Raw genomic sequence first — 24,681 nt, forward strand, 5'->3', positions numbered from 1 at the left:
GAGTGCGCCAGCTGCAAATTGAAATCTAACCAAGTAGACAACCTCCCAGCCTGGATTGACTGACATCGGTCACCTTCGTAGCAGCGAAATGTCATTGCCGCAGAGGCCAGGCAAGCCCTCACCTCGGCGCGAAGAAGCCCGCGCATTTCGCGAACCCTCTCAGCGCCGCCGACGAGACATCGACTCGGGCGCTTACAGCGACGACCCCACTTCCCCCTCCCACCGACACCGTCGCCGACATTCCAGTCACCGAAGAACAATGGACACGGACGAAGAGCGCATGGACCGGAGCGGCGAGGTGAGACACAAAAAGCGCATGGTCAAACCAGAGCGCAGGAAGGATGACCGGGATCAACCCAACTATCACTACCGTCAAAAATCAAACCACATGCCCACTTTCCCCTCGGCGACGGGAAACGATCCGCTATTGGACAACAGAGATGGCGAGGCGGAGACGAACAGCTCGCGCAGCATGGATATGAAGTCCAGGGATGGTTTGTACGGTGCGCGGGGTAATGTCAACAAGCCCATGGAGCGGGTTCCGAGCAGACATCGCTCGAAGAAGAAGAAGAGAGGCTCGCGGAGGTCGTCGAAGGGAGCTGCAGATGAACAGAGACGCCTGAAGGCTATTGAGCAGAGTGGCCCGCCCGAGCTATGGCCCACGTATTGTGCAGTGCTCACATTCTTCATCCCGGACTTTGTGCTGAAATGGTTCGGCATGCCACAGAAAGAGCAGCGCAGTGCTTGGCGGGAGAAGATCGGCCTTATCAGCATCATTCTGATGATCGGTGCTTTTGTCGGTTTCCTGACTTTCGGTTTCACGGCTACAGTCTGTAGCTCGCCCCCGGTTCGATTGAAGGTCAACGAAGTCAATTCCAACTACATGATCTTCCATGGAAAAGCCTATGACTTGGCCGGTTCCAAGCACCCCGGTGTCACTGGTATCCCCGCTGGTTCGAATGTTATCTACGACTTGCAGCACAAGTATGGCGGACAGGATGGTAGTTTCTTCTTCCAGCAGGTCAACGGTGCGTGCAAGGGATTGATTACGGCTCAGCCTGATAGCGATATTCCAACAAACTCCAATGGAGATCTCGGATGGTACTTCCCCTGTGCGCCCTTCAACCAGGATGGTTCGTCCTCGCCAAATTTGACCGTTGCACATTACCCGGGCTGGGCTTGCCATACCAGCAAGGCGGCCCGTGAGCCGTTCTACTCGCTGAAAAGTGATGGGGATGTGTACTATACATGGGAGGATACGAAGAACAAGAGTCGCAATCTCGCGATATACTCCGGAAATGTGCTCGATCTCGATCTTCTTGCCTGGTTTGACCGTACTCAGGTGTCCTATCCCAAACAATTCGATGAGCTCCGCAAGAATCCTGATGTCCGCGGTGTTGATCTTACCTACTACCTACAAAGCGGGGAGGAAAAGAAGATCGGCAAGTGCTTGGCGCAGATTATCAAAGTCGGCAGCATCGACACTGATACGGTTGGCTGTATCGCGTCGAAAGTCGTGCTCTACGTGTCCTTGATCTTCATTCTCTCCATCGTGGGTGTCAAATTCGCTTTCGCCCTGCTCTTCCAGTGGTTCCTGGCACGCAGGTTTGCCGCGCAGAGCACGAGTATGTCCTCCGATGCCCGGACTCGCAATCAACAGATTGAAGACTGGTCGAACGACATCTACCGGCCCGCTCCACGAATTGCCGAACCTGTCATTGCCGATCGCCTCAACAAACGCGCCAGTTTCCTCCCGACCACTTCCCGTTTCTCAAGCCCATACAATGTTAACAGCAGCACTGGTAGCAAGCAGAAGCCGATGTATGTCACGATGGCTAGCCAGAACTCGACTTCTCGCCTCATGCCCAGCTCGAATTCCAACCCTGAAACTATGTACAAGTTAAGCCACAGCGGTAGCGGAGGTACTCTCAGCGCTGATAACTCCCGGCATAATCCTGCTGCCAGTCGGACTAGCTTGGTTCCTCCCGGTCAGGGTCAGCAAGATCCGGGTTACGCTACACTATCGACGGATCATGACGGCTTGGGTCCTGCTGGTTTCATTCACGAGGCTGTTGTTCCTCAGCCTCCACCTGAATGGCAGCCATTCGGCTACCCTCTGGCTCACAGTCTTTGTCTGATTACTTGCTACTCTGAAGGTGAAGAGGGTATCAGGTCGACTTTAGATTCTATTGCCATGACCGACTACCCGAACAGCCACAAAACGATCTTGGTCATTTGTGATGGTATTATCAAGGGTAAGGGAGAGGAATTCTCCACCCCGGATATTGTGTTAGGTATGCTCAAGGACCCCGTTGTCCCCAAGGACGAAGTCGAGCCTTACTCCTACGTTGCTGTGGCTACTGGCTCCAAGCGACACAACATGGCAAAGGTCTACACTGGATTCTACGACTACGGCGATGCTTCGATCATCCCGACGGAGAAGCAGCAGCGTGTCCCCATGATGGTGATTGTCAAGTGCGGAACTCCCCAGGAGTCGACCCAGTCAAAGCCTGGTAACCGAGGCAAGCGAGACAGTCAGATCATTCTCATGTCCTTCCTCCAGAAGGTTATGTTCGACGAGCGCATGACGGAACTCGAGTTCGAGATGTTCAATGGCATGTGGAATGTCACAGGCATCGCGCCGGACTTCTACGAGGTTGTTCTCATGGTCGACGCCGATACAAAGGTGTTCCCAGACAGCTTGACCCACATGGTCTCGGCCATGGTGAAGGACCCAGAAATCATGGGTCTCTGTGGAGAAACTAAGATCGCAAACAAGACCGACAGTTGGGTAACGATGATCCAAGTCTTCGAGTAAGTTATCCACCGTTTATGGTGTAACGAGCGCAATAACTAATTCCACCACAGATACTTCATCTCTCACCACCAAGCCAAATCATTCGAATCCGTCTTCGGTGGTGTAACCTGTCTCCCTGGATGTTTCACCATGTACCGAATCAAAGCCCCGAAGGGCGGCCAGAACTACTGGGTGCCTATCCTCGCAAACCCAGATATCGTCGAACACTACTCCGAGAACGTGGTCGACACCCTCCACAAGAAGAACCTACTCCTTCTCGGTGAAGATCGCTACCTAACCACCCTGATGCTCAAGACCTTCCCGAAACGCAAACAGGTCTTTGTCCCGCAAGCCGTCTGCAAAACAGTCGTGCCAGACGCATTCCTAGTTCTGCTCTCCCAGCGCCGTCGTTGGATCAACAGTACCGTTCACAACCTCTTCGAACTGGTCCTCGTGCGCGATCTGTGCGGCACCTTCTGCTTCAGCATGCAGTTCGTCATCTTCATCGAGCTTATCGGAACTCTCGTCCTGCCCGCCGCCATCTCGTTCACCATCTACGTCGTCATTGTCTCCATCGTCAAGAAACCGGTTCAGGTCATCCCACTAGTCCTACTCGCACTAGTCTTAGGTCTACCAGGTGTTCTGATCGTCGTCACAGCACACAAACTTGTCTACGTGCTCTGGATGTTGATTTACCTCGTGTCGCTTCCAGTGTGGAACTTCATTCTGCCTATGTATGCGTTCTGGAAGTTCGATGATTTCAGTTGGGGTGATACCCGTAAGACTGCGGGTGAGAAGGATAAGGGACACGGCGATGCCGAGGGAGAGTTTGATAGTACGAAGATCACGATGAAGAGGTGGCGTGATTTCGAAAAAGGTATGTCTTACTCCGTACTCTTGGAATGATTTGATGGATGTTGTTGATTCTAATATTCTTGTCAGAACGCCGCCTGCGCAGTGCCTGGTCGCAGCCGCCCCATGCTTCGACGGATCCTTATCCATCGCAGTATGAGACGTATTCACATTATTAACGAAAGCGATAAGCGCTTGATTTTTATTTTTTATTTTTTATTTTATTTTTTATCTTTATTCTTTGTTGTTTATGTTTTCTCCCGGATACATCTGGTTTCGACGTGATTTATTGTACCATTTCCATACCGGTGTTCAAATGTTCTTATAATATAGTTCAGAGCGTTGTACGACTGACGAGATGATTATTTCTTACGTGTGCTCATATCTTACTTGATCCATTCTCATGTTTTTTTTTATTTATTTTTTTTTTATCGCATTCATCTGAAGCATTTCGCTTCTTGTACGGCGATTTGGACCGGGCGCATTATCCTGTTGATACATCTATAGTAGTGAATAAATCGTCATACTACTCGACATAGCGTAATTGAAATAGCGTGACGAACTCTGTTAAAGCAGCATGAACTATCATATAGTTGCTGGCTTTTCACAGCCCCATGCGTGCTGTCAGCCCAAGCTGTGCCCAACAGGATCAGAGCGCAAGTCGGGCTTAGTCGGGCTTATTCGGGATCTGCATGCGTTAGATGTACTATAAGTACTAGATGTACGCCCTGCATTATCGACATATGCGAGGCTCGACTTGATCTGTAATCAATAAACATGGGTTTTGATTTCATGTAGATTTCATTAGTCTACTTCACATGCTTAATCCCTGAACTATATCTAATCTTCTATATCAAGTACTTCATGCACTCGAGAGTAATAATTAGATAGGCTTTAATATCAGAGCTGAATGTCTCTGTATTGTATGACGTATCATCTTTTGCCAGATCCCGTATGCTTTCTTTTTCTTTTCACCTCCCCGAGATCAAGACCGAAAAAGGCGGAGAATGTCCACTCTCACGTTTCTCCCCTCCACGTTCTGACTGCATATCAGAATCAATATATCCCTTTCATCCTTTTCTGTGTCCTTGCAGGTTCATCTCCTTCGGAAAAGTCTACCGTGCACTGTCCTATGGGTTCTCCCCCTCTATTTCCCTTTAGATCAACCCACAGCTACCGGCGTTTCACCTGCCACTAGTAGTTATAGCAGAAACCGATATTACAAGCATTACTACATTCTGGCATTTTGATCTCTACTCATCTTTCTCCTCCCCGGCTTCTCCTAACTCTCTGCGGTTGAACTCGGCATTTCCGTCTCGCCCGCTTTCCGCTCTCCGCCTTTCCCTCGCGTCATATACGTGGGCTTGGAACTGCCTGCAGTGTGGGGTTGAACTCTCCGAGTCAGCAGTCACCTGCGAGACACGCTGCAGCAAAACACCTTCTGTGTAAATCCAGAAAAGTGTCACTGTAGGTGCACTCTGGCATTCTGATTACTGGATGGTTTTCCTCCGCTTGTGCGACCGCTGATATCTGCCATCCCCTGCGCATTTGACCCTTTAGGACGTGATCATCCGTCCCGCCTTGCTGCACGGTGCCTGGAATAGGCAACTAACCCTCCCACTCTGCGGTTAAAGGTACATCTTAGGGTTTCGAGACAGACGTCCATGGCGGGTGATGCTTTATTCTTGCACCTGTGACTCTGCGAATTGCCCCTCCGACTTCCCTGCCCGCTTACGAGATCCCGCTGCATCGCCGCACCATGTGTCATGTGATATTGATGGTCTTGCAATTCAACACCGAATCATGAATCCTTCTCCACATCGTTCCGCTACCAGGCTGTCTGGTCGGGAAGACGATGCGACGGCCTTGAACTCGACTCTCCATTCGGACATATTTTCTACCGATCGATTTGCTTCGGCGACGGATATGACTTCCAACGTCGATCGCCGTTTACATGACGTGGGCGTTGCAGCTCTGGCTGCTGTGTCCCAGTACCCGCGTGCGGTGGATAATGCACACGGGGATTCTTTTATGGTGTCCGAAGTCGTCAACGCTGTCACGAGTGCTGGCAGTCCTCCCGATTATCGACATATGGACTCCGAGGGTTCGTTGCTGCCGGGACACAGAGGTCACTTTCAACACTCTGGAACGGGAGGTGTCCCTACGGCTGGACCGGCGTTTGTCTTTGGTGCGAACCAGAGTGGCGACGTGGATATGGAGGCGATTGTCCGGAACTTGATTCACCGCACCGCCGGCCGGCAAAATATCGCCATCGCTCCTGCTAGCGATATGGAGGATGTTCAGAAGGATATGGTTGGGGATTACGAGTCCGCTACCATGGAAGATAACCCGTCGCCCTCGTCGACGGCTGATGATGAGCTTGAGGACTTTCTCCGATTCTATCCGGACGAAGAGGAGTATTACTACCAGCGCAAGGAACGACCGACGCATGAAGCCGAAATGCCAGACTGCGATCTAGATGATTTTTATAACAGTGTCAGTTATGACGATATTGATGTGGATCCCCAAACTGTCGGGTTGTCTATTACAGAACCTTTGGGGAACTACACCGACGATCAAATGGAATTCGCTGGACCACATCCCGCATCTATAATCCACACATCCAGTAAGGTGCTATGGCTTTTGAGACTAGACCCTAACTAATTCCCCTCTAGCATACGAGCGCAATTTCACTATTGATGAATTCATCCAGCGCTGGATGGTCTCAATAAACGTCATTCCACATGGCTTTCATTCTGAAAGTCGAATTCCACCGCAGCTCCGTCCGCTCTCAAAGATGATTAGCTGGGAACCCCCACGTGAGGTTTTTCGGCCATCTGGATGGAGACGTGATTTCTATGATCTACAGCAGATCCCATGGACAGAAACCTTACGAGTGACACGGTCTGATGCACGAGCCGTGCGCGACGCCTGGTATACTTCGTATCATAACTTGGATTACTCCCACGTGAGCCATGCAAAGCGCCTTACACGAAACGAAACTTTTTTCCGCGAGAGCTCCATGCACACGTCACACAAAGCGTCTATCGAGCACTTCCAACTCCGCAATCTGATGTCGACGCCCGCATCTAATACCGTCCATTTCGCCTCCAGCTCCAAAGTATTTTCCTGGGCCCCGACAACCGGCGACGCACGCTGTATAATCGACATGAGCCAACCAGACCCAGAATCAGGCTTCCTCGGTCCCGTCAAAATATCCACCATGAAAACAGCCCACGGCCTCACAATCGCAGGCGGGTTCTGCGGCGAATACGCCCTACGCAGCACCAGCGGCTCCAACCCCGGCATAAAGGGTCTCGTAACCCCAGACTTCAACGATGGCATCACCAACCACATCGACATAGTCCCGAACCGAACAGGGCCCTCCCCAACCGGCGTCTTCGCCTCAAACGACAAACACCTCCGCATCCTCGACACAGAAACAAACATTTTCACTTCCGACCAAGAACTCTCCCAGCCAATAAATTGCACCGCCACATCCCCGGACAGCCGTCTCCGCGTCGTAATCGGTGACTCACCAGACGCATGGGTCATAGAATCCGACACAGGCCGTCCAGTCCACCCCCTCCGCGGCCACCGCGACTTCGGCTTCGCCTGCGCCTGGTCCCCAGACATGCGCCACATAGCAACATCCAACCAAGACAAAACAGTCATCATCTGGGATGCGCGCACCTGGCGTCCACTTGAAACCATCGACTCCGACGTCGCGGGATACCGTTCCCTGCGCTTCTCCCCTGTCGGCGGTGGCCCGCGCACCCTCCTATGCACCGAACCTGCCGATCGAATTTCTATTGTTGATGCGCAGCTCTTCCGCTCGAGACAGGTGTATGATTTCTTTGGGGAGATCGGTGGTGCGGATTACGCACCTGATGGCGCTGAGATCTGGGTTGCGAATACCGATCGTCATTTTGGTGGGTTTATGCAGTATGAGCGACGGCAGTGGGGGCAGCGTGTTGGCTTGACGGATTTGCCGTGTGAGTGGGTTACGGAGGAGGAGTTGGAGGTTGATTCGAGGTGTGTTTTGAGTAAGAGGGAGAGGGGTTTGAGGTTTTTAAGGTATTTGCCGGATGAGGAGCATGATGAGTTGATTCTTTGATTTGCTGCCTGTTGTGCTTTGACTATTTGATTCGTTGATTCTGTGATCTGTGTGGATGTTGTTGCCTTTTATGCTTGATGGGATGTTCGTCTTGTCTGTCTGTTTTCCGTCTCTGTTTTCTTTTCTTCTGGGTTGGTATATTTTGCGCCTTTTCATCTGCATCTGATACCCTGGGCTACGGAGTTGGAGGTTGTTCATATTCGTTTCTTTTGTTTTTAGAGTATTGGATGTGGATTCACGATGATATGTTGTAGGCTCTTGATAATGACTTGACTTAACGGTACAGGTGCAATCCAACCAAATCCTCATTTTCGCTACAGTATTATATACCTTTTGTTCCTCCATCTGTACCTAAGATCCTATACTTTTGTCTAGAAACAGACATCTAGAGAAGAGTTGGGGAATGCAAGAACCCCGCCTAGTAGCCTGTCCTTCTTTCCCTCTCTTTTTGCATTGTAGTCTATCAAAGCTAAATATCCTGAAACATCCTGTACAAAAGCTTGTTCTATCAATCTTTTCCCTGATATTATCCCGACTGCCAGCATCGCCAAGCTCAAAATGGAAAAACTAACTGAGAAGATGAGAAACGTTCGCTTAGCTTGGGCGTTAGTTTGTAGGAGAATGGTGTCGGAATATATATTTGTTTGTGATAGGTATATAGTGGATTATACGCAATGCACTCATTCTAGAATCCAAAGGGGGTGTTCATGCGCTCTAAGTAATATACTAATAGTGTTTTCGAATTCTACTACTATATTTGATCAATACTCCATTCCATGTATACAGCACAAGAGGGAAGAATCGAGTCACATGACTTTCAGACTCGGTTTATATATACTCCGATAATATTAAGGATCCACCTCCATGGCACATCCCATGTATTTTGTATTTTGTAGAACCTAGGATATGTAGTATGTAGTGAAGGGAAACGGTGTATCCACGGATACTTTATGGTACTTTACTTCGTGAACATATTCCATGTATGTACCAAATTTTATTTGCTCTATTATAGCAAGAACTACTCCGTACCATTACTGCAACTTCTGCTCATCTTCGTAGTTCGTTCATTAAACTCCGAACTATCACCTAAAACACACTAAACCCACTAAACCCAGTCGAAAAACAATCCAAAATCAATAGTCAATCTCCGAAAACATCCACTTAAAAAGCCCGCTGGTCAATAATTGGCCACTTCAGCTCCGATCCACCCCATCCGATCGAACAGCGAATCGCCCAAATCAGAGAGATCAACCAAAAGTGCCCCGCAACCCCTCCTTCCTCAGCTGAAGCTCTTCCATTCCATTCTGTTCTTTGAGTTTTGCTCCTAAATTCACAGCATTTGCATTTCCACTTTCTTCTTACATCACTCTATCTCTATATTCTCATCCTCCATCTTTTTACTCCAACCATGTCTTACCGCGATAACCAGCAATACGGCAGTGGCGGCGGCGGCGGCGGCGGCGGCGCTAGCAACAGCTACTACAACAACGATGAGGATTTCTCCGGCCGCAACAACAACAATAACAACAACTCCTACGGTGGATCCAGCGGTGGTTACGGCAACTCTGACGAGGGTCGTTCCAACCAGGGCTATGGTAACCAGAACCAAGGCCAGGGTAACTACGGCGGCCGTCAGGAGTCCCACGGCAGTGGAGGCCACGGAAACAACACCAACAACGACTCCTACGGTGGATCCAGCGGTGGCTACGGCAACCAGAACCACGGCCAAGGAAACTACGGCGGCCGCCAGGAATCCCACGGTGGCGGAGGCTACGGAAACAACAACAACGACTCCTACGGTGGATCTAGCGGTGGCTACAACAACCAGAACCAGAGCCAAGGAAACTACGGCGGCCGCCAAGAATCCCACGGCAGTGGAGGCTACGGCAACAACGACAGCAACAACTCCTCCAACCACCACTCTTCCAACAACGACGACTTCAGCAGCGCCGCCTCGCACGCACAGGAACACCACAGCAGCGAGGACAAGTCCCTGTTCAACACTGCTTTGAACTTCCTTAAGGACCGCAAGAGCTCCGGCGACGACGTCGACGAGCAGCAGGCGGCTAATGCCCACCAGGCCATGTACGGATCGGGTAACTCTTCGAACCAGAAACATGATTCCAACACTATTGGTGCTGGTGCTGCGATGCAGGCTTTGAAGATGTTCTCCGGCGGCAGCAGTGGCAGCAGTGGAAGCAGTGATGGTGGTATGGATAAGAATAAGCTTATCGGGCTTGCTATGGCTCAGGCTGGAAAGTTGTTTGATGAGAAGAATGGATCTGGGGGTAATGTGGTATGTTTTTATTCTTTTGATTGGGGATGATGATGATGCTAATGATTGTTTACAGTCCGGTGACAAGCAGTCTGCTGTCAACTCTGCTGCGGAGATGGCGCTTAAGATGTACATGAAGAACCAGGGTGGTGGCTCTAGCGGTGCTGGTGGGCTTATGAGTCTTGCCAGCAAGTTCCTGTAAATGTTTCCCTTTGCATAAGTACATGTCTGGCACGTGATATCTTTCTCTTTCGATTTTAGTGCCCTTGTCGCTTTTTGAAGAACAAACAATCCAGGAGATTAGCGAAAAGAAGATAACAGCATATCGTGTTGAGCAAATGTAGCTGTACATCACGTTGTGTATTACTTGGAACGTATTACTCGTTGGCCAAGAGACTGGTTGGCGCACCATCTATTCACTTTCACTTCGAGAGCTTGTCCCTGCCAACCATTAAATTGGAGAATCAACCTTGTAATTTATGTCTCCGTCAGTATACTTCATTATACTAGATTATATATGAAGCCTGTAAATGATAATAGTTCAGGCTCAAGAATTTCCCAGCCTTTTCACCTCTAACCAACCCTTTTGTGGCATCCAATAACTTCATTTTCCAATGATGCTACCTACCCCTCAACTGGATCAGTTCTATTCTAAATATGACGCAACCTGTCTCGGCTAAAAATGCCGACGGAGGAGCTCCATGCAAAGACCATTGAGGTCCGTAACAAGTACATAGTTGTTTACCAATAATCCAAGCTGCCATTCGATGTATCTATACCAAGAGGGGGAACCGCTGCCCCTGTATATGGGACATTCTCTCCCACAATTACTATATAGGGCCCTCTCTGTTCTTTTCAACATTCACTACTGGGCACTAATATTATCCAGTTTGTTCGGGCACTGAACACCAAACGGACCACGTTTTGTGTCTCGATTCTGGAAGTTCTTGGCTATACTCAGAATGGATGGTCGACAAATTCCACTTGGCAAAATATGTTCAACAGTATCTCAAGCCTACCCCGTTCCCTAATCAGGGTTTGCGCATATCTACGACTATGTACGTACCCAAGAGGGGTCAAAATATGCCATAGGGACCGAGTTATGCATTAAGCTTATCCCCAGTTTTTATGGCATACGCCACTCCCGTCTTAACCGTCAACATAGATTCTGCAGAAACACGGGCCTAGATCAACCCCAATCGAGTTTGGCGTGCAAATTTGTCTAAAAATACGGCATACACCCTTGTAAGCCTTCACTTAACTAGGTGTCAACTTAGCGCGGTCATAACTATGCAGGAAACAGTGTGCACAATTCAAAATCAAAAGGACGAAGTTGTTGGTTTATATAGTGTTCCAAGATTTTTCTAATTTCTTGTCGTCTCATCTATGCCCCTTGGCTCAGAAGAACATTCTCCTAATCCAAGATGCTTCTTCAATCCGCTTCAAGTTTGCTTCATGAACACTACATTTCAGTCATCAGTGCTATAGTCCGCTTGCCCCCTCTCTTCTATTAAGTTAGTCTCGTGCTAATGTGCTCTGATTAGATCTTACTGGTATTAGTCTCGCAGGTATACTACCAACTGTTCGTCAACCCTCTTGGCAAATACCCCGGACCCAAGCTTGCTGCTACATCACGTCTACCTCAACTCTACCACACTCTCAAAGGTGACGTGGTTGAATGGGTTAATGGACTACACACCACGCACGGTGATGTAGTCCGCGTCGCCCCAGATGAGCTAAGCTATGCGACTGGCGAGGCGTGGAAGGGAATATATGGCCACGCTTCTGCAGGGAAACAAGTCACGGAGAAGGACCTTCGATTCTACGGTTCATCGTTTAATGGAGCTCCAGATATTATCCGGGGAAATGGGTCTGACCACGCCCGCTTTCGCCGCAACTTCTCTCACGCCTTTTCGGATCGGGCGCTTCGAGAACAACAACCTTTGATCTGCAAATATGCGGATACTTTAATCGACAAGCTCCACAGAACGATCGAGGAGGACCCCGAGGCGAAGATCAATATGGTCAGCATGTTAAACTTGACGACTTTTGATATAATCGGAGATTTGACCTTTGGTGACTCCTTGAATCTGTTAGCTGGAACTGGTAACCTGGCTTGGGTATCCGCAGTTTTTATCAGCATGAAAACCAATACTGTCAGCAGGCTAGCGCGCTACTTCCCTTGGACCACTCCCATTGTTCGGATGCTCATACCGAACGAACTGAAGCAACAAAGTATCGCTCATTACAAGGCGTCCCAGGAGAGTGTTGACAAAAGGATTGACGCCAACCATACGATGTACAAACCTGACATCTGGGGTATTGTCATGAATCAAAAGGAGAGTCTTCGTCTCAGTCGCGCAGAGATGCATGCCAATTCCCAGATTTTCATGGTTGCAGGTACCGAGACTACTGCAACTGCGCTAAGTGGTTTGCTGTATCGTCTCCTGATGACGCCTGAAAAGATGAGCATCATTGTAGAGGAAGTTCGCGGGGCTTTTGACAAAGGTTCTGATATTGAAATAAGAGCTCTGGAGCACATGCCATATCTCAATGCATGCATTGAGGAAGGGTTGCGCATCTACCCTCCAGTTCCAGTTGGTCTGCCTCGCATCGCTCCTAAGGATGGGTTGCTTGTTTGTGGTGAACATATCCCAGGAAAGGTATTTATTTTTCGCTCCATATTTTCCATGGGTCCTAATAATTAAATGATATATTAGACTGTTCTGTCGGTTCATCACTGGGCTACCTATCGCAACGCTCAGAACTTTAGGTTGCCAAATCACTTCATCCCTGAGCGTTGGATTAGCGACGAGTTTGCCACTGACAACAAGGCTGCATTCCAGCCATTCTCATTCGGCCCTCGCAACTGCCTTGGAAAGAAGTATGTTCTCGTCTTGCTCTCCAAGTAGATGTTCTAAGTAGCTAATGATAGAATAGTCTGGCATACCACGAAATGCGGCTCATTCTGGCCAAGCTGCTGTACAGCTTCGAGCTTTCTCTTCTCCCGGACTCCATTGGCTGGGAAAAACAGAAAACCTTCCTGTTGTGGGAGAAGAAAGATTTGATGGTTCAGCTGAAGGCGAGAAAATAAAGGGGCATGGTGGTTTCGGAAGGAAAATCATCTGGCTCTATATATCATCCACCAGTTCGAAATACGTAACATTGACAGAACCATATCTGTTTTACATAGCATAGCACAAAATCCCACTCCTTTGAGATTTTCCATCTTCCCATCGGTATTCTCCTCCCATCTATACATAGTATTTGTCAATTTGACTTAGACCTATCTCAAGCGCCAATAGAAACTTTAATGGAGGATTATTTTCGTCGCTTAATAGCTCCCTTGGATATCCATCGCCAATTAAGCCTTTTATTGGCCTCCGTGTACCTTCGATGTATTTTACTTATGCTGTCAGGCGAGGTCAAATATATTTAATAGGACAGCAAATAGAGCTGGATGATCTTGTCTTGTTCTTCATCTTTTCTTTGAAAAAAAAAAATTGACCTCGTATATCTCATTCATTGTTCAAAAACTACCCCTCCAGCTTGGGGCTTTCAGCCGCAAATGGAGATAGATGCCTGAGTTAGTGACATGCAGACCAGTCAGACTTCTTTATTTCAACTTGGCTACCTGTCAGCTTATAGCCCCACTAGTACCTCGTATTGGTGATTTGAGTTAAAATTAATAGCTTGTTGCGGTTAAGGGAAGCTTATTTATGCTTTTCCAGTCATCGTGCACTTATTACAGCCTCCCTGTCCTAATTACCTCTAAATATTCGACTCGCGCAGCACAAATTATCGAATCTGCTATTCGGCTAATTATTCCTGTGGCAACCATGTCAACCCCCGTATGGGCCGATGGGCCATGGCCACTAATCGTAACCCTTCCAAAACCCAAGACGTGGTAATAAATCATTTTTAACCTTCTATCTCAAGCGTGTTTCATTTACTTTTTCTTAGTCAAAACATGCTGCTATTTACATTGCAAACGAAATGGCCTGTGCCCATAACTGCATGATCCGGGGCTTAAACAGCATCTACCTCCAAGCGGAGTATGTCAAGAAACTTCAAGACATTAAAGATTTTCTGTTTTTCGTCAAGTCCTGGGTAGACTGGGTGTCCGACCATCATATCCTCGAAGAAAAACAGATGTTTCCCGGCTTCGAGAAAGTCATTGGTACGGCTGGCTTCCTAGACACCAACGTGGAACAACACCATACATTCGAGCCGCATTTGAAAACTTTCTAGAGTATGGCAGTCAGTCTAGCCGTGTAAATTACGATGCTGCGACGATCCGTAGAACTATTGAGGAAATGGCCCCCAGTTTCCACCGCCATCTAAGCGACGAAATCAACAGTCTCCTCTCAATGCAGCCTTATAATGGAGCAGCATTGTTGAAGGTGTACAAATATTGTGTAGCAGAAGCAACCAAGAAAGACAAGGTACGTTGTTATATACAGGGCCTAGGGACCCAAGGAGATAACCAATACTGATAAAATCTTCTATCACAGCAAGTGGTCCCTCCTATGGTACTTGGCCTGCGGGACGTCACTTTCGAGGGAGGAAACAAGTGGCCTTCACTGCCCCCCATGGCTGCATGGGTGATATCTTATTTTCTGGCCTGCCGGCATTCTGGCTCATGGCGCTTCCTTCCATGTGACAGCTGGGGGAAGCCTCGCGCATTGGCATTTGGACCTGGGGGTGACAACGAAGCAACAATGGACTAATAATGAGATATTCGCTTCGTCTTACTTTTTATTGTCCTAACTATTGCTACACGAGACAGGAAAGTTAAAATGTGCCTAGTATTCAAATAATTATTCAAATAGTTTGATCTAGTCCCAGCACTAGAAGTGAGACAGTCTATCTTTGTCTTATAAGCTTTCCTAGGATATATAATGGACCAGTCAAACAGCAGAGGTCCTTCTATTGTGTAAACATGTGCACAGCCCGGCTCCGCTCTAAGGTTCTAGAGACAGTGCTCTCCGGAATTTCTTTGGAACTCTGGCCCCGCCCAAAACTTCTTTGTAGTATTCATCTTTGTTTTTTTTTATTTGGCTTTTCCTGGCCAGCCTTTAACCTATCACAACTGCGCCGTGAGGCCATTGAAGCAACGACAAGCCTCCACGAGGCTCGAAGTATGTTTTCAGCCAGAGGTACATTCTACGCTGTACACGTCTCTACATAGACAGAATAATGTCTGTCAGCTCTAGATGTTAGAGGCGGGGGTCGATTTCACCACGTCAGCAAAGTTCAGCTATCCACGATCATCGTGTATACCCCTCATCCACGATGACATATATACCAATATCTCCAGTAAATAATATCCTTTTCCACCACGACTACATTAATAAAAGTCCCAATCACCATGTCACCTTTACCTTATTGCCTGTGGCAGCAGCAACCCGCAACTTTTCAACGCTGTCAAACCTCTGTACTTACCCGAGTACGAAAGTAAGGGAAATACCGGCCTTGCTTGAAATCACAAATTGACACCATCCGTACATATAGTTATACATAACGTCGTTAGCAACACCTCTGGAGCAGTCGAAATACCCGCCTTGCTGGAAGGGCAGGTCCCTCCCATTTCTGAAGAGCCCAATCGTGGCACCATGAACTACTCCAAGCCACCCGTGGCTGTGTTTGCGGGGGCCTTGTACGGCGACGAGGAAATTGATGAAATGCGCCAAGCATGTCAAGGAATCAGTTCTATCCCTTGGTTAAAGATGGATATGAGTGTGCCTAAGCCGCCTCTCGGGCCAGGTTATGCGGAGCATGTCGTACAGAGAATCAAGGAATGTATGAAGAAGATTGAAACTGAGGGGAAGTTGGAACAAGATGGTATCTGGCTTTATTAAAAGATACTTGGGTTCCCTACAGAATTATGTATGCAGTATGACAACGTATGGTAAGCTTGTTGGCAGCCTTACTCCCTCTCTCTTTTTCAGTCATAAGCTGGATTTAACCTGTGGTTTCTTTCTTATCTCTTTGTCTTTCCTTGCGGTATACTATAACATTCTAATAAATCAGTCACTACCTAATTCTCTAGTAAGGTAGTGTGTAAAAATAATGTAATAAATATGATTATGCCTTTAGTAGGGTAGGCAACATATATAGTTGCCTGCTATAACCCCAAGCAGTCACATCACGTGGACTGCCTTATACCTCGTCTATGGACGCCTTGAACACCAGGACCCTGACCGCCATCTTCTATCGATGTATGGAAGTGTATAATTTCTATAATTTAAGTGGTATGGGAAAAGTGACAAGAAAGTAGAGGGAAGGGCAACCGGGCAAAATTAGCATTCAATAGAGAGGCACATTGTCAATGATAAAAAACGCAAGTATTGTTCCAAGCGCAGTAATAGGTCGCCTACGTTCCTCAACTCTTCAGATCCAAACTGCAAGAAATCCACGAAACAACAGGAAGCAAAAGTAGTGTGATTGACAAGGGCTCAAGGACTCCATAGCCTGCCAATGTGAAGCGGAAAGCCATTATAAGTTCGACCGTTGACTCCGTTCAATCACCCACCTCATGGCAGACACCATATCCTGCACCTCCGCTGCGGACCGCGGGAGGCTATGCACGGCGCTATGCTCGAAAGATCGTCGCCACTTAGGGAGACAAAAACTCTCAGTCAACAATGAGCACCGTCTCAGCGCTGGTGGATCATTCTTCGCACGAACATGAAGGGTTGGAAACGATAGACGCGGCTCGTACAGATCTGGATGCAAAGCGCATGGGACGTCCAACGGCTGGCGATCCAGAAAGCTTATACGGGACTTACGGATGATTGGCTCCAGTACATCAATGACCTCGGCCAGCACCTTGGCAGAAGCTTGAGCTGGTTCTGGGAGCTGGGATAGCTGGTCATCTTGACCAGAGCGAAGACGCTGTTCGTCCTCTGGGGAGAGGGAGCCGAACACGGATCGGTAGTAGGCTGGGTCTGTGGCAATTATTGGTACCGTCGAGCAGAAAATCCCAAATCGAACGGGAAGAGGCCTTTCTGGATATTTGGCGATCTGGTCGAGCAGATAAGCGATTAAAACTGCTGCCCCCTGGCTAAAGCCAAAGACCCCATCGAAGGGTCCTTGGGTCTCAAATGTCTCTTCAACCAAAGCATGAGCGGCCCTCATACTGACAGGATCGAAGTCTGTCGAGTAGCAGAGGTAGGGGCCAGGAACGGAGGGCGCAGTACCTATCATGATTAAGGGTTTGTTAATGTTTACGCAACATCAGCCAGAAAGTTTGGCTACAAGGCACTCACCAGGCTCGGGTTGACAAACTACTTTCCCTCCCAGAAAATGAAACTCCCAGCTAGGATCACATACTTTCTTCAACCTTGACATATGGGCCTTCATCTGATCGGGGCTTGTCCCGTAGCCATGGAGACAGAGTATCCTCATGTTATCTGGTTGGATCCTTTTTGGGAGGCAGTATATGATCCAACCTACGCCAGTAGTAACACCAGGTCGAAGAATGGTGACCAAGTAGATAATATAAGAAGCCGATGAATGCTGCCGAGCGATCGACCGTCTGCCCTACCGGCCTATTTCAAGAATAGATCGCTTACATGGTGATGAATTTGAAAAAGTTTGTACAGTGTATCCTCCAATTAGACTTCTTCGAGAATAGTAGGGGGGTTCTGTCCGATCTGTGGAACAACCCTACATGAGACTATGGGAAGAGCTGAGTGGTGGGCTGGCAGCAAGGGGGATAGGAGCTATAGGCGATGGTTTTCGGTGTCTCCACGCATTATGCAGATCGCTCTCGACGACTTCGCACCGGATTTTAAGACTGATTTCAGATACATCTTCGCATTCAACTCATCGGAATTCCTTAGTCAGGATTTGATAGGAACGATCAGATATCTAGTCTGTAAGTTGAGTATGCACGAAAGAAAAATCACACGACCTCAATGGGTCAAGGGAAGTTGACCAGCCAAATCAAACAGAATTTATAGTCAAATCTTGGAAAATACGGGATTAGACAATTATTGGGGCGATAATTGCACGCTACACGCTAGCCCAGAATTTAGGCCCACCTCGATAGAAGAAATGGCGGTCTAGGGGGGTTATACCTAAGCTACTTTTCCACCTTTTGGAGCAAAATTGCGTAGAAGAATGTATTGACATGTTATTATATACTACAAATTAACAGTCAACGAGAAACATAGCCCGGCTAGGACAACGAAGGCAATAATGCGAGTTGTCCAGTCAAATCCAACGGCTTCGATCAGCTTGTGAAACATGATGGGGTAGATCACAGCGCCTATAGACCATTAGCATCTTTCTATCCCCTGCACATTAAAGTGTGAGAGAAAGCAGCAATACGGTAGGGGCATCATGACTGAGCTTACCAAGAATTAAAGAACAGAAAGAATGCCCCCGCTACCTGAAGCCAGGCAACAACTCCTCCATTTGGTGGTGGGGAAGGGGTTATTGGTGGCTCCGGTGCGCATTCCTGGGCTTCATATGCTTTAGGCCTAGCTGCAGGTATCAGTGAGGGCATTAGTGAGGGTGGTTTTAGAGGCAACCCTTCTTTGTCAGACTGGACTGACATGGTCATGACAGTTCAAATCTGACCTATTTGATAGGATTGAAACCGCGCTCAGAAACTTGATTTCCAAAAAAGACAGGAGCGAGTTGCCACTGGAAAAGACACAAGGTATTAAGTGTGTGTTAGGGAAATGAACGAGAGGGAGAGAGTGAGGATGGAAGAGAGCAAGCGAAGAAGGAATATCTGTAGGTATTAACAATAGCGCTACTGCTGCTGTTAGGAGAAACCACAATTTAGAGAGAGATGATTTGAAATTAAATAGAACACCACCGAGCTAATGCTTTCCTCTGTACCATACGGAGTTAGCCTGCTTTGCCTTCATATAAGAAAGGGGTTTCGGCATTCAGTATGAGTAGGTCACCATCTTAGTTATTATCATTTAACCAAGCTGATTTGAAAATTTGGGGGAAGGGTTCTCTATCTACTTATCTTTCGGAAAACGCAAGGTCTCAGGGAGGTTATATTCAGATACATGTGATATAGAGACTGGTGGACATATCGTAATTGGCTTCAGGTCCCTTGCTTTCTTACCAATGACTCGAACAATAGAGGCATATTTTATCATAAAGGCAATAAATGAGTCAGTGAGTCAACCAATCAATTATATTTTATGGGAGAAGGGGTCGCTGGCCCCCATGATCAGGAAAAGAAATCCTCTTTCATATGCAAAGAAGCTGTGTTGCCGTATCGCCCGGGTTTATTCACTGGGGGAAAGGAACGAGTCCAGATTTGTTGCCAATCTTAACTACTCTACCTATTCTTGGTCGGCGGAGACAATTATAGGTAAGGAAGTGGAGTAGACCCGAATGGATCTTCTGATTAGAGGCATGAAAGGGAGTACGGAATTAGAACATACGTGCATGTTGTAGGTTGAGATTTGAATAGCATCCAGAATAACATAACATCCCGTATGATTTTGATTCACGCGAAACGGTATATATTGAACTCGGCTCTACTGTAGCATGTAATGACAATGGGAGAAAAAACAATGACTCGCTGACCTGCACATATACATGCCATGGCCCATCACAAACGTAAACAAACGCAAAAGGTCAACGCTAAGCGCAGAAATGTCCAACACCGCGACCGACCATAAACAATGCACTCCCCAACCCTACCACTCATCGTCGTCGTCGTGTTTGCCTTGCATCGCGCTTTGTCGTGCCCGCAGTGCCTCAGCCAAACCACCTGCCAGGCTGGCATTCGATGCGCTGTTAGGCGTGCCGCGGCCGCTGGCGCCTGATGAGTCGCCGGATTGCATGCTCACAGCGCTATCCCGGGGAGCAGGCGGGGGCGCGGGTTTGCGTCCGGCCATGTTGGGTCGCTTGGCTGGGGGAGCGGGTGGGGCGGGCTTGGTCTTGGCAGCTGCAGCTGCTCCAACGCCGTTTGGAATAGGGCTGGGGGTTGCGCGGGGTGCCATGGGAGGTGGGGGTGGAACGGGCTTTGGCGCGGGAGCGACGGCTACTTCTTCGAGGTAGGATTCGGGTGTCCATCCTTGCGCGGATGTTGTTGTGTTCTTACACAGCCACCATCCTAGGACAAGTTAGTGATGATCAAAACAAAGTATGCTATGGGCACGTACCATTTCCTTCCTTGGATACAATCTCGACAATTTCGCCCTTGATAATGGAAAGTTCATTGGCCCGGTCGCTATTGTAGTCATATTTGACTTTTGCGGCGGGCTTTCTTGAGGCTGGAGGCGGTGCCGCAGGGGGAGGTGGTGGAGGAGCCCTCGCGGAGCCAGAAGACCTCACGGAGCTATAAGACTCGTTGCGAGAGTGTGCAGCGGCGGCAGCAGCCACAGGCTGAGGCACGATGCGAGGTTGTGGCACAACGCGCGGCTGGGCAGCAGGTTGCGGTACCGCGGCAGGCTGTGGGGTAGACCGGGGCAGAGGCTGAGCGGCAGGGACAGGTCGGCGAGCAGCCTGAGATAATTTCGAAGGGCCACCACCGGGGCCACCAGGACGAAGTAGCTTGCCTTTTGTAACCGGGCGAGCAGCAACTGCCTTCGCCCGTGGAGTGGGTTTGGAGACAGAGTTAGGGGGCTCACCAGCACTAGTATGAATTGTGCTGCTTTTGTAGCTGTCGACGTTTCCAGCGGCTGGATCCTTGACTGCCTTGACGGTCGCCAGCTTGCCAGGTTTCTTATGGTATTCAATGGTTTCTCCAATCTTCAAAGTGAGAGAGCCACGTAGGACAGTGGTGAGATGAGTAAAGAACTCGGTTTTGAAGATACAGTTGATTAGCGGGTCAGGTTCTTGGGCTCCGATAACCAGCGAGAACCAGTCGTCCTTGAGATTCGAGGTGCTGACACTCTTGATGGCTCCAACCGGAACGGTTCGTTCCGCTGAGATGACAAGCTGATTGTTTTCGATGCTCTGTGCAACAATATAGACATGTCGACTCGTCAGGACAAGGATCCGGGGAACAGGTTTGCTAGAACGACCAAACTTCGACACCAAAAGCTCGGCACGGCAGGAGAAAATAACATCATCTGAACCGCTGATGCCTGCACCGTTGCGGATCATTTCACCAGGACCACCGGTATTCCCGACACCGAGATAATCTCCCAGGAAGCGACGAGAACCGAGAAGACTCATTCTCCGGCGTTCCTTGCGGCCCTGGAGCACCTGGTGTCCCTGATCACGAACTTTGATGATTTCGAGTCCACCAGTCATGCGGCGCCAGAAGCGCTGGATACGGATCGCACATTCGATGCGGTAACGGAGATAATTTCTCCAGGCGCGTTGAATGCGGATGGCCATGTTGTGCCAGTATTTGTCTCGCATGGCTTCCAGTGCGAACAGTGTCTCAGGGGTCTTGACGAAGACCTTTGTGATACCCATCTGGTACTCCTCGGCAGGGATCCGGGTATCCTTCAAGATCTGCTTCGCGCCGGATTCCACATCGCCCGTCCATGTGTAGTCACCGGCATACGAAGTCTTCGGGGACAAGAGGTAGAATCGCTCGGTGAACTTGTCGAAGGTCTGACGGTAAGCAAAGCCAGCACGTCGAATGCGGACATTTTCCTGGAGACCCAGGTACTTGATCTGGTGCAGGACATTGCCGTGGTTGTACTCCTTGGGGGCTTTGTTATCGTTTGGCTTGATGGTACGGATATAAGATGGCTGCGCCTTCATGAGTGTGGCCACAAGGTCATTCGCGGAAGCCTTGATCTTGTCACCGGCAGTGGGTGGGCGGCGCTTGTCATCCTGATTGACCTGGTTGGGGAATAGCGAGTGCACGAATTCGTTGCTGCTAGACTGGGCAAGGTTCAACAGATCCTTCAACAGCTGATCCTTGTTCTTATCTGTCATTCCCTCCACGGCGTAGCTGACATCACCAGCATAGTGCTTGATAATGAACTGACCTTGGCGACCTTCGAAGTTGGGGTTCTGGGACAGGAAGTTGAGCCTACCAACGAAAGTCTGATCGGCCGCACCGGAATCAGCGTGAGCAGTTGCACAGGCATCGTTCAAAGCGGCGAAGACACCAGGGGGGCGCTTGTCCTCGATCAACGAGCACACCACCTTGTTGTCAAAGTATTCAATAGGAGTCCACTTGATCTGCTCGCGGGCATATTCATCTTGTTCTGCCTTGAGAGTCAATTGAATGAAAATCTGCTGCAGCTTTTCGTTGACATAGTTAATACACAGTTGCTCGAAAGAGTTCTTTTCGAAGATTTCGAATCCGTAAATATCCAAGATACCAATTGAATTGGTGATAGAACCACGAGCAGTCAGTGACTGGTTGACGCGCTCCACAATCCAATCGAACAGATTGAAGTAAATTGCCTTGGCCAAAGCATCCCGAACGGCGGAAGCTTGGACCCTGTTCAGCGGCACTTCGTATACGGAGCCCCTGCGTCCTCCTCGAGCAGTCTCCATCAGGCGAATAGTCAAAGCTTTGTTCACTTGAGCGGAATCCACCTCCAGCAGGTAGGCGACGAAATCAACAACTGACTGGTCGCTAATAATAGCATTGCCAGAGTCGTCTTCGCTGAATTGAACATTCCCAATCCATAGAATAGCTGCCAACATGCGGAACACATTGTCCTGCTCCGCATCGCTCATTCCAATCACCCTCATCGCATCCAGTGTATCCTTGAACTCGGCAACATCGTCGATTCCTGGCACATCGAAACACTTGGAACGGCTCGTATAGAGATAAGACTGGGGTTGTTGAAGACCGAAACTATCGCGGTACTTCTGTGGCGCACCCTTCGTGAGTTGGTAGAAGATGTGGAAATTTCGCTCATTCGTAATTTGTCCCACAACTCGCGACTTTTCCAGCAGATAATTCGTAATATTGGCTCCCACCGGCTCACCGTTGGCATTGAACTCCAATTCTAGGTACTTTCCGAATCGGGACGAGTTGTTGTTGCGCAGCGTCTTCGCATTACCGAATGACTCCAGCAACGGGTTCGTGGCCAATACCATTTCTTTGGTCTGTTGAATAGAGGAATCACCACCACCAGATACACTGGCAATGTATTGCATGATCCGCTTCGCGGCCTCGGTCTTCCCGGCACCAGACTCTCCTGAAATGATGACACACTGGTTGTCCTTGTAGGATTTCATGTTGTAGTATGCGGACTCGGCGACTCCGAATACATGGGGAGGAACTTCGAGGCGGTTCTTGCCGCGATACGAATCGAGGACATTATCTGTGTAGATACCCACTATAATAATCGCAAATCTGTTAGCAAACAGCAAACCGAATCCTCTCCGCGGAGCAACTCACAGTCTCGGAAAGGGTTGACTGAGACCAACACATGGCCAATATAAGTCTAATAGTCTTCCGTTAGCCTGTACTCATGTTCGCGCACAACCCCGCAGTCGGCATGCGAGAGCGATCCCTTACATAAATCTCGTCGTGCTCGAACCGGAGCTTCAGATTATCGTTGATGGCCTCGTTGGAGATCTTGCTGAGCAGCGTAAGATCTGACACACCGATCTCCTTCTTCTTGCTGCTCTCGAAGGCGGCCTTCCTGACCTGCGGCTTTCCCCCCGCTTGCCGGCCATCGCCAACATCTGCGACTGCTTTGGAGCGCCCAAAGCGGCTCTTCTTTTCGCCGCCAACGGGGCGTCGTGACTGACCCTATACCGCAACCACAGGGTCAGTTTGGTTCTTATCTGGTCATTGCGCAAGTAGGCCACCTACCATCTTGTGTCAACCTCTCGGGGGATCTCGCGCCCAGGCGACAAATGTGAAATCTGACCTGTCAACCGAATGGGGGAATTCTAGTGATAAGTTAAGAGACAGGAATTGAGAGTGAATAGGAAATAGTCTAGAACCAATTCTAGGTAACTGGTAAGAGGGAAGTGACTCCAGGGCGGCGGACTTACGTACAGCAAGTCAAACCGAAGCAAACAGCTGCGCCACAACAAGGTCCCTTTTTCTGGTTCCGTTGCTGCCTGAGGGGGCGAATTGGACATCAATTTACCCGGTTACTAAGAAATGATCTAATTTGATATGTTCTTATTGCTCAGTTCAATTTTTGTTCTGTGGTAATTCTTTTTCTACAAACCTTCTCGGCCAGCCACGCGTCAGGGCCTGTGGCTCGTGCGGTTAAGAATAGATGCACCGACGTCATTGGGCATATATCCCTTGGAACAAATATACTCCTGCCTAACCGCGACTTTCATTGACCTCGGCCACTGGAGATTACTTGAAGCCAGGAGTCGTTTAGACATTCTACTCTCCGTTGGGCATGAAATCTCGCTGTTCATTGTTTAATTGTAGAAGAACTGATTCTGAGAGGTTGGTGGCTAGTTATATAACTATATAACATCTGGAAGACAAGACATCTATGGCCGCAAACCTCATGCTCAATAATCTGATTTGTCATAAATAGTGGGTTTTTATGGGGTCCTGAATGAACTCATGAAGGATACTGTATATCAGTGTTTCATGGGCACAAATGGTACATTCATATAGTACGATGAAAAGCCAAATCAAGGGTAAAGATTTGAAGGTAGTGATATGATAGCGATATAAGGGGCAAACTTGTAGATGAACAAGGGATACGTTTATCCATATTGTTTAAAGTAAGACTCACAACATCAGGAGTTAAC

The 24,681-nt window shown here is 48.7% G+C and overlaps 8 protein-coding genes across 8 annotated transcripts; 6 read left to right on the forward strand and 2 right to left on the reverse strand.

The window, feature by feature from the left end:
* Positions 1-88: 88 nt before the first annotated feature.
* chsF (chitin synthase CHS3) lies at positions 89-3,828 on the forward strand (the record flags this gene model as incomplete). Its single annotated transcript, XM_056901304.1, has 3 exons — positions 89-2,814; positions 2,869-3,674; positions 3,740-3,828. The coding sequence occupies 3 exons, from the start codon at positions 89-91 to the stop codon at positions 3,826-3,828; spliced, it is 3,621 nt and encodes a 1,206-aa protein (XP_056749972.1).
* A 1,624-nt stretch (positions 3,829-5,452) lies between these two features.
* On the forward strand, positions 5,453-7,766 carry N7537_010251 (WD40 repeat domain-containing protein; the record flags this gene model as incomplete). The annotated part of the gene is made up of 2 exons (XM_056901305.1): positions 5,453-6,275; positions 6,325-7,766. The coding sequence occupies 2 exons, from the start codon at positions 5,453-5,455 to the stop codon at positions 7,764-7,766; spliced, it is 2,265 nt and encodes a 754-aa protein (XP_056749973.1).
* A 1,408-nt stretch (positions 7,767-9,174) lies between these two features.
* N7537_010252 (uncharacterized protein) lies at positions 9,175-10,243 on the forward strand (the record flags this gene model as incomplete). Its single annotated transcript, XM_056901306.1, has 2 exons — positions 9,175-10,062; positions 10,118-10,243. 2 exons carry the CDS (start codon positions 9,175-9,177, stop codon positions 10,241-10,243), a joined length of 1,014 nt encoding a protein of 337 aa, XP_056749974.1.
* A 1,222-nt stretch (positions 10,244-11,465) lies between these two features.
* Positions 11,466-13,135, forward strand: N7537_010253 (cytochrome P450; the record flags this gene model as incomplete). The annotated part of the gene is made up of 4 exons (XM_056901307.1): positions 11,466-11,528; positions 11,586-12,704; positions 12,762-12,925; positions 12,982-13,135. The coding sequence occupies 4 exons, from the start codon at positions 11,466-11,468 to the stop codon at positions 13,133-13,135; spliced, it is 1,500 nt and encodes a 499-aa protein (XP_056749975.1).
* Positions 13,136-14,037: 902 nt separating this feature from the next.
* Positions 14,038-14,771, forward strand: N7537_010254 (uncharacterized protein; the record flags this gene model as incomplete). The annotated part of the gene is made up of 3 exons (XM_056901308.1): positions 14,038-14,221; positions 14,293-14,486; positions 14,556-14,771. 3 exons carry the CDS (start codon positions 14,038-14,040, stop codon positions 14,769-14,771), a joined length of 594 nt encoding a protein of 197 aa, XP_056749976.1.
* An 885-nt stretch (positions 14,772-15,656) lies between these two features.
* Positions 15,657-16,101, forward strand: N7537_010255 (uncharacterized protein; the record flags this gene model as incomplete). The annotated part of the gene is made up of 2 exons (XM_056901309.1): positions 15,657-15,885; positions 16,094-16,101. The coding sequence occupies 2 exons, from the start codon at positions 15,657-15,659 to the stop codon at positions 16,099-16,101; spliced, it is 237 nt and encodes a 78-aa protein (XP_056749977.1).
* A 438-nt stretch (positions 16,102-16,539) lies between these two features.
* On the reverse strand, positions 16,540-17,250 carry N7537_010256 (uncharacterized protein; the record flags this gene model as incomplete). Its single annotated transcript, XM_056901310.1, has 1 exon — positions 16,540-17,250. The coding sequence occupies one exon, from the start codon at positions 17,248-17,250 to the stop codon at positions 16,540-16,542; it is 711 nt and encodes a 236-aa protein (XP_056749978.1).
* Positions 17,251-19,718: 2,468 nt separating this feature from the next.
* Positions 19,719-23,770, reverse strand: N7537_010257 (class I myosin myoA; the record flags this gene model as incomplete). Its single annotated transcript, XM_056901311.1, has 5 exons — positions 19,719-20,137; positions 20,187-23,285; positions 23,348-23,393; positions 23,468-23,704; positions 23,768-23,770. 5 exons carry the CDS (start codon positions 23,768-23,770, stop codon positions 19,719-19,721), a joined length of 3,804 nt encoding a protein of 1,267 aa, XP_056749979.1.
* Positions 23,771-24,681: the final 911 nt, after the last annotated feature.

This window comes from Penicillium hordei (assembly GCF_028827395.1).
Source record: "Penicillium hordei strain IBT 12815 chromosome Unknown utg000005l_segment0_segment0, whole genome shotgun sequence".
NCBI lineage: Eukaryota > Fungi > Ascomycota > Eurotiomycetes > Eurotiales > Aspergillaceae > Penicillium > Penicillium hordei.